Source organism: Carya illinoinensis, chromosome 4 (genome assembly GCF_018687715.1).
Source record: "Carya illinoinensis cultivar Pawnee chromosome 4, C.illinoinensisPawnee_v1, whole genome shotgun sequence".
NCBI lineage: Eukaryota > Viridiplantae > Streptophyta > Magnoliopsida > Fagales > Juglandaceae > Carya > Carya illinoinensis.
Genome location: NC_056755.1, coordinates 4687566 through 4696966, shown reverse-complemented (window position 1 = coordinate 4696966; position 9401 = coordinate 4687566). Strand labels below are relative to the sequence as shown.

Here is a 9401-nt window from a genome sequence, read left to right as displayed (position 1 = left end):
TTTATTTTTCTTGGTGGATATTAGAAGTACACTAGCATATGTCAACGTACAAACAGTCCATCTTTTATTTGTAATATTTGTAATACTATACAGTTGTAGTAGTTCAGATTATATATATAGGTAGGCTAGTCAACGCTGCTAAATAGAGGGAGGCTACATACAGCGCTGCGGTCTAAATCCACTTTGACATGGTATCGGAGCTTTCTTGAATTTTTTCGGCCTATCTCTAGTATTGTGGTCCTTTGAGGCTGTCGACAGTTCTCTGCAGAACTTCTAGGATCTGGCCGTGATCTGCAGCTCGGGAATTTCCCCAGTAAATCAAGCCCGTGCTCTGCAGTATTAGGAAACCTGTATTAGGAAACCCATCCGGTTAGGATCGATCCACCCGGTGCTCTGCAGCAACCCGGTGCTCTGCAGCAACACGGTTCCAGCAAATCAAGCCCGTGCTCTACAGTATTAGGAAACCTGTATTAGGAAACCCATCCGGTCAGGATCGATCCACCCGGTGCTCTGCAGTAACCCGGTGCTCTGCAACAACACGGTTTCAGATTCTCGGTCAACTCTGTTCGCTCCTCAGTCCTTGTCTTGTAATCTCCTCCGGTCAAGATTGATCACTCCAGTGCTCTGCAGTAACCCGGTGCTATTGCTGCTCATCACGTTTCAGATCTTCCTTCACGTCTCAGGTTTTTCGGTCTTTAGCCATTCTCGGTCTTTAGCTATTCTCTGTTGCCTTCCTTTTGCTTGTCATTCTCGGTTGCTCATCATTTTCGGTTGTTTTTTTTTCTGTCATTCTCAGTTGTTTTTTTTTCCTGGTCGGCCACAATTACTTTATTTCAACTTTCTAGTGTCTTAGCCTTTTAACCGTGGTCACTTTTTTTTTTGTGGGTTTGCCGTGGGATATAATTTATTAGTCTTGTCTCGGGTTCCATTTAATCTTCTTCTCGGATTTAATTTTTTTTATATTTTCGACTTTTAACATGGACTCCGTACCTGTATGTACTAAGTTTTCGGGAAATAATTATTCTACGTGGGCATTTCAGTTTGAACTTTTTCTTAAAGGAAAAGATCTTTGGGGGCATATTGATGGCACTGATTGTGCATCTAATCCTGATAAATCCAAGGATTGGGATGTGCTTGATGCTCGAATTATGTCTTGGCTTCTTGGCTCAGTTGAGCCACATATTATCACCCACTTACGGCCTCATCGTACCGCTCAATTCATGTGGACTTACTTAAAGAAAGTATATCATCAAGATAATGGTGCTCGTCGTTTTCAGTTAGAACATACGATTGCCCTGTTTTCACATGACAATCGTTCCATCCAAGATTATTATTCAGCGTTTCTGACTCTTTGGAACAAATATTCTGATTTAGTTACTGCAGATATTCCTGTTGCCTCTCTTTCCACTATTCAAAGCCTTCACGAGATTCGTTGTCGTGATCAGTTTCTTATGAAACTCCGCCCCGAGTATGAATCTGTTCGATCTTCTCTGCTGAATTGCTCGCCTGTTCCTTCTCTTGATGTTTGTTTTGGTGAGTTACTTCGTGAAGAACAAAGGCTCAGTACTCAAGCTTCTCTGGAACACTCTCATGGAAGTTCCGGGTTCCCTCCTATGGCTTATGCTGCTTAACGACGAGGACCGCCTGTTCATTCTAGCACCTTACAATGTTTCTGCTGCAAGGAATACGGGCATATTGCTACTAATTGTCCTAAGAAATACTGTTCTTATTGCAAGAAGAAGGGTCACATTATCAAAGACTGTCGTATACGTCTCCAGAATCGTCAGGCTCAAGCATTTCAAACTTCTGTAGCACATGGCTCTTCCTCAGGTGCTTCCTCAGATCTTGCACCTCCTGCAACAAATTACTGCACACCAGAAATGGTGCAACAAATGCTAATTTCGGCATTATCTGCAATGGGGTTTCAAGGTAAAAATACAACTAAACTATGGTATGTAGACTCGGGTACTTCTAATCATATGACGAATACTCCTACTGCTCTATGTCATGTTCGGCCCTATGCTGGTCAATCTGCCATTCAGACTGCTAATGGTAGTGCCTTGCCAATAGCTGCTATCGGAGATGCCTCTTCTCAATTTACTGATGTGTTTCTTGCTCCTCAACTTTTCACAAATCTTATTTCTGTTGGTTAATTAGTTGATAACAATTGTACTGTTCACTTTTCTGGTGATGGATGTGTTGTACAGGACCAGGTAACGGGGAAGCCGATCGCGAAGGGACCTAAAGTGGGGCGTTTATTTCCACTATTTTTACCTGTTCCACTACTTTCTTCAGTTTCGTCTATTAAGTCCTTTACTTGTCATAATGTTCCAGCTCTGAGTATGATGTGGCATCGTCGTTTAGGTCATCCCAATGCTCAGATTTTATCTCATGTATTGCACTCGGGTTTTCTTGATAATGAAGAACGTTCTTCTTTATCTCTTCAATGTGATTCTTGTAAACTTGGTAAAAGTAAAATTCTTCCATTTCCGTTGCATGCTAGTAGAGCTTCTCACTGCTTTGATCTTATCCATAGTGATGTTTGGGGACCTTCCCCAGTTAGTTCACGTGAAAAATTTAAATATTATGTGACTTTCATTGATGATTATAGCAGATTCACTTGGGTTTATTTTCTTCGCTCTAAATCTGAGATTTTTCGTACTTTCACTGAGTTTTTTGCGTATATTGACAATCAATTCTCTACGACTATTAAGACATTACGCACAGATTCTGGTGGTGAATATTTGTCTGCTGAGTTTCAGGCATTCTTGGCTTCTAAAGGTATTATTCATCAACGTTCATGTCCTGTTATTCCCCAACAAAATGGAGTAGCCGAACGCAAAAATCGTCATCTTCTTGATGTGGTACGTACACTCTTGTTAGAATCATTTGTTCTATCCATGTTCTGGGTTGAGGCTCTGAAAACTGCTACTCACTTGATTAATCGTTTACCTTCTCAAGTCTTACATATGGAGTCTCCCTATTTCCGCTTATTTGCTAAACAACCTAGTTATGATAATCTTCGTATCTTTGGTTGTGTATGTTTTGTCCATTTACCTCCTCATGAGCGACATAAATTATTTGCTCAATCTGTTAGATGTGCATTCTTGGGATATAATGTGTGTCAAAAGGGATTTGTTTGCTATGATCCCACTTTACATCGTACGCGCATTTCTCGGAATGTTATTTTCTTTGAAAATCAACATTTATTTCCTGTGTCTTCTATAACTTCTTATTCTACTATGGTCCTCCCATCTTTTGAACAACAGTTCTCAGATTTTCATCTAGTCAGCTCCCATTTTAAACCAGGTATTGTGTATACAAGACGCTCCCACTCACAGTCTCTTCCGGTGGCTCAACCAATATCTGATCCTACCATGCTCCAGGATCAATCAGTTGCAGCATCTTCAGAGCACTTGGTACGTCGCTCTTCTCGAGTATCAGTACCTCCGGATAGGTATGGGTGGTTTGCTTCTGCTCTTACTACTACATTATCCAATTTTGATATTCCCACATCCTACTCACAAGCTGTCAAGCATGATTGTTGGCGACAAGCTATGCAAGAAGAAATTGACGCTTTAGAGGCCAACCATACCTGGGACATTGAGCCATGTCCTCCCACCATTGTTCTTCTGGGTTGCAAATGGGTTTATTCAGTCAAAATTCAATCTGATGGAAGTTTAGATCGTTACAAAGCTCGGCTTGTTGCACTCGGGAATAATCAAGAATATGATGTCAATTATGAAGAGACCTTTGCTCCTGTAGCTAAAATGATTATTGTTCATATGATTCTAGCTCTTGCTACTTCCAGTGATTGGCCACTACATCAGATGGATGTTAAGAATACTGTCCTTCACGAGGATCTTAAAGAGTGTATTTATATGAAGCCACCCCCGGGATTGTTCAGCTCTCCGACTTCACATGTGTGTAAGCTTCGTCGCTCTCTTTATGGTCTCAAACAGGCTCTGAGGACTTGGTTTGATAAATTCCGCACAACTTTATTACAATTTTCATTCAAGCAGAGCAAGTATGATACTTCATTGTTTCTTCGGAAATCAGACATGGGTATTGTTGTTCTTTTAGTCTATGTTGATGATATTGTAATCACTGGTTCCGATTCTGTCTTACTTGGCCAGCTCAAGACTCATCTCTTAGAGTCCTTTCATATAAAAGATCTTGGATCTCTCACATATTTTCTTGGTCTTGAAGTGCATCGTAGTCCCTCTGGTATTTCACTCAATCAACATAAGTATGCTAGTGACTTGGTGGCTACAACTAGTCTACAGGAGGCTACTTCTATGGATACTCCTATGGAATTAAATGTCAAGCTTCACAAAGAGGAGGGTGACTTACTTTCTGATCCTAGTTTATATCGAAAGTTGGTGGGTAGCCTTGTTTATCTCACTATTACTAGACCAGACATTTCTTTTGTTGTACAGCAAGTCAGTCAGTTTCTTCAGACTCCTCGTCATCTTCATTTGGCTGCTGTTCGTAGGATCATACGATATGTTAATGGCACTTCTGCTCGTGGTTTATTCTTCCCAGCCGGCAACTCGACTCGTCTGGCTGCTTATAGCGATGCTGATTGGGCTGGTTGTGCGGATACACGTCGCTCCATCACTGGTTGGTGTGTGTTCTTAGGTAATGCATTGGTCTCTTGGAAGAGTAAGAAGCAAGATCGAGTTTCTAAGTCATCTACAGAATCTGAATACCGAGCGATGTCTTTAGCTTGTTCTGAAATTATTTGGCTTCGAGGTATGCTTGCTGAGCTATATTTTTCTGAGACCGATCCCACACCTCTACATGCTGATAATACGAGTGCTATTTAGATCACGGCCAATCCTATCTATCATGAGCACACGAAGCATATTGAAGTCGATTGTCACTCTATCCGTGAAGCATTTGAAGCTCGTATTATCACTCTTCCACATGTTTCTACTGAATTACAAATTGCTAATATTTTTACCAAGGTTCTCACTCGTCATCAACATTGCTTTCTATGTAGCAAATTGATCCTTGTTGATCTACGGGCATCAATTTGAGGGGGGATGTCAACGTACAAACAATCCATCTTTTATTTGTAATATTTGTAATACTATACAGTTGTAGTAGTTCAGATTATATATATAGGTGGGCTAGTCAACGCTGCTAAATAGAGGGAGGCTACATACGGCGCTGCGGTCTAAATCCACTTTGACAGCATAGCATATCCTAACAGTGTTAAAATCTTTAATCCGAACTCCACCTTCATAATTATACATTCCCTCCTCCTCACCACCCGAAGAAAAAACATGTTAGCATTTGAAAGCCCTTTCGAATAAGTCCTAGGTGCCCTAATCCGCCTACTTAGGTAGGTGAACCTGCTCTCCATCCCAAGACTAACAGATTGAGGGTGGATCCATATTAAATCCACGGATCAAAATGTTAGGATGCCCAATCTCAGGTGCTCTCTTTTATTTCCTGTCAAAGTTGAGTCCACACTTGGTCATCTCCCAACTGTCCTACATGAGGTGCAATGGATCTTGGATTGGAAATTTGGAGCCAAAGATTGATTCTTTTGCTCCTGACCATTTCATAAAGATTTAAAAAGAGAGTTAATTTCTTATTGACTACAATAGGAGCTATGTATTCAGAAACTCATGATGTTAAGATATCAGAAATCTCCATAATCTCTCATGTTCTTTTAAATATTTTTATTCCTTTGCATTCTATTTTAATGAAAATTTCATTCTGTGAAATCTTACTTTTTTGGAAGTTGAACTTTGTTCTTCTGAAGTGCTTCCTCCGAATTTGTTTTTTTTTTTTTCAGTGGGACACGACTTGGGAAAATATTACTGTTGGTAAGACTTGAGTGGGATCTGCAGATTCTACACCAGAGTTTGAGACAGTGAGGAGAATAGATGCAGGAATTCTCAACTTTAAGCATGTTTTGATGGCAATGCTCGTCTTTCTGATTTCAGTCATAGCCTATATAATAGTTCAACAACAAACTTGCCATTTCTGACTTTTGTCCAAGAGTTTTTCCTTGCAAATCCTAGAGATGTTTTTGTAAGCTTTTCTCTTTTGTCCATCATCTCTCTTTTGCAACCGAGTGCACGTTCTCTCCCTCTCCTATAGTAATTTTGTCGTAAGCCAGTCAAGTTAGTGATGTATATCTTTGAGAATAACAATATAGTTATGTATTCAGAGATTTTGTGGGAGATTATGATACCACTAGTACTGTTCATCTGCGTCCCTTTTGTCTAGGCCTGAATGGAACCCAAATAACCGGATTTTGGAGGCGATTATCAACCCGGGTAACCTCTGATAATTGGATTGCCCACCCGCTCATATTTGGAGGCGGGTACAAGTATATGAGGCAGCTACTGTATTTAAAACCCACTACCCACAATTTGGGTTTATTTTGTTACACGGTATACAACTCAGGTTGTACCTTGATTTTTGTAAAAGAGAGTAGATTGACCTCTAAAGTCTGGTCAACCTTGATTTCAAAATTTGGATGCTTTCGAGTAATAGCTCGGGTTAACCTGAGCGGTTATCTAGGCTGTATTATGCAACCGAATCCGGGTTTGAATATAGCCGAGTACTTAAATCTGTATATCAAGTTAACAGTCTTAATACCAATTATAATAAAATTGTCTATTTCTCATTCCACCAAATGAATGCTTAATCTAAAATTGTATGATAATGATAGAGATCCGGTTATTTTTATAATTTACAAAAAAAATAGAAATCTGAAATTAAAATTAAATGGGAAACTCAAAATTATTTTCACAAAATGTCTGAATTTTCTAAAAATAAAACAAAGTGGTGAAGAGGGAGGGTTGATTTATTTATATATTTATTTTTTTGAAAAATTAGGTGGGCTTGGCTTGGATCTAAAGGGTAAACATTTTGATCGCACAGATTCCAAACCGCCCACTATATGAAGCACTCCAGCCCCACGCATGCTTTCCTAATAAAAAACCCTAGTAATTAATATCCCCAAATTTCCTGCTGATTTCTGAAGTTCCGTTCTTGATTCGACCATGTCTCAGTCCGACCAGCTTACCTTCCCAGAACCGGACCCGAACACACGTTCCCAAACCCGCGATCACCTCGCCCGCCGCGGCACCATTTTTTGCCCCGTTACCGACCATAATCCCTTCGATTCCCAAAGCTACGACTCGGACTGGTTCTCCGATTTAGGATTCGGCTCGGACCGCGATGTGGGCCACTTCCTCAACGACCTCTTTGAGGAAGTGGATCACTCTAATGATGATGATGATGATGATGATGATGATTTACACGCTTTGGACGTACCCGGCTCTGTCTCCGATCCGTTTTCGGAGTTTGAATTCGGAATTTGTGATGAATTAGGCCACGATCACGAAGAGGATTTACAGTGGCTGGGTTTTGGAGTTAAACTCGATGTCGATACGCAGTGCTCGAGTACCGATGGTCTCTGCATTGCTGGGCACGACTCTGAGTCGGATCGGGATACGGAATTCAGTTCCGTGGATTCTAATATTCGTGGGGACAGATTTGGTTTGGAGGAGCAGGGGAGTGGGCTTGAGGGTTTCCTTCCAGAGGGTTTCGAATGGGAGGAAGTGGAAGACGGCGTTTTTAACCAGAGAGAAAACTTAAGCATAATGGTCGAGGGGGTCGAAGAATTTTCGGTAGCTTCCTCCGAAGAAGAAGTAGAGGTGCGAAATCTTGAGTGGGAGATTCTTGTAGGTGCTAATATGAGGTTAGAGCGTGAACTTGATGGGGATTCGGACTCGTTCCTAGCAGCTTTTCAGGGTGAAAGTGATGCAGATGCGGCTGAATTTGATGCCGTTTTCAGGCGAGTTATGGAGATTGAAACGGGTAACCCTCCGGCGGCGAAAAGGTTTGTGGAGAGTCTTCCCACTGTGGAGTTAACGGTGGAGGAATTACTGAGGAACACTGTGGTTTGCGCAATTTGCAAGGATTCGATTGTGGTGAAAGAGAAGGTGAGGCGGCTTCCGTGTTCTCATTACTATCACGGGGACTGCATTGTGCCGTGGTTGAGCATAAGGAACACCTGTCCCGTTTGTCGGTATGAGTTGCCCACCGAGGATCCTTGGTAGAGGGTTGGTGGTGGTGGCTGCGGGGAGCTGCGTCCTGAGGGGCTGGGCTTACAGGTTAGCTACTTGCTTAATTTTTTTCACCAAGTAAATACCCTTTTTTTTTTTTTTCCCAGATATTGTCTCATCTCTTTCTGAATTGATGAGAACGAAGCTTGTAATGGTTTTTAATTTTTATGTATTTAATTTTTATATAACTATTTACATATTACTATTAAATATTTTCTTTGTTGTCATGGAAAAAAGCTGCCTTTTAATGACAATTTGAGTTTTAGTGGTGCTTCTGACCGAAATTTGTACACATTGAGATTTGATTGTGTTCATCGAGAGAAGCCTTTGATTTGTGATTCAATTTCTATGTCCATCTGTGTTGTTGTGCCAGTGGTCCTATTATCATGGTTAACCAGAGATTCTTAAGCTGCTTATACCAATCTTGTCAGTAGTCTCTCAGAAGCTTGTAGGAGTTGTATTGGAGCTTCTCTCCCAAATGACTTAGGTTATGGTTTGAATAGTTGTTAGGGAAAATTCAGCTATCCACTCGAAACTATAATGTCTAATATGAATTGACTTTCAACGTCCATCCCAGTGTTCAAATCAGTGTTCGAATATGAGGTTAGAGCATAATTGAAAGGAATTTCTGGCCAATCATCTCCTCTGCTCTGCCCTACTTGAGTTCCATCTTTTTTTAAAACCAATAATAATAATAATTTAAACTCAAGAAATTTAAAATATATTTTTATATAAAAAAGTAAGAAAAAAGATTTGAGGGGAAAAAAAAGCGGGAATAATGGCTCTGGCCAAAAAAGGGTCACCATTGGGTGTCCTGATATAGGCCATCCCATGGTGGCAAGGAGGTGGCCTCTGATTTGGACACCACATGGTGGTCCTATGTCGGTATGTACCCAGATTACATATATTATAACTCCTTTAAATGTTTTCAATGGCTCCATATGATTTCAATATAATTTTTTGGGTTACAATCGGCAACATCTAGTGTTGCCTTTTCTTTTCTTTGTTTTTTGCTGAAAACAACTTTATTTTTTGTGATTTTTTTTTTCTTTTTGCTTATCTTGACTGGTACCATCTACGGTTCCAGTCAGATTGTTCTTATACAACCTTGCGAGATTGAATTCGCCAGTATCACTCGCCTGAACTTCATCCTAATCTCTCCTTTGATTTCTCAGGCCCTTTTTAATGCTGGCACATCTGTTTGTGTCTTTTGCTTTTTAATGTAGATCTATCAAAAAAAATTAACATCAGGCATCAACTCATCATGTTTTTTTGTCTGTGCCATCAAATCATTTGAAAGTGCTT

General features: G+C 40.5%; 1 protein-coding gene across 1 annotated transcript; it reads left to right on the top strand.

Moving 5' to 3' along the window:
* Positions 1 to 7028: 7028 nt before the first annotated feature.
* LOC122307480 (E3 ubiquitin ligase BIG BROTHER-related-like) lies at positions 7029 to 8090 on the top strand. Its single transcript, XM_043120381.1, has one exon. The coding sequence runs from the start codon at positions 7029 to 7031 to the stop codon at positions 8088 to 8090; it is 1062 nt and encodes a 353-aa protein (XP_042976315.1).
* Positions 8091 to 9401: the final 1311 nt, after the last annotated feature.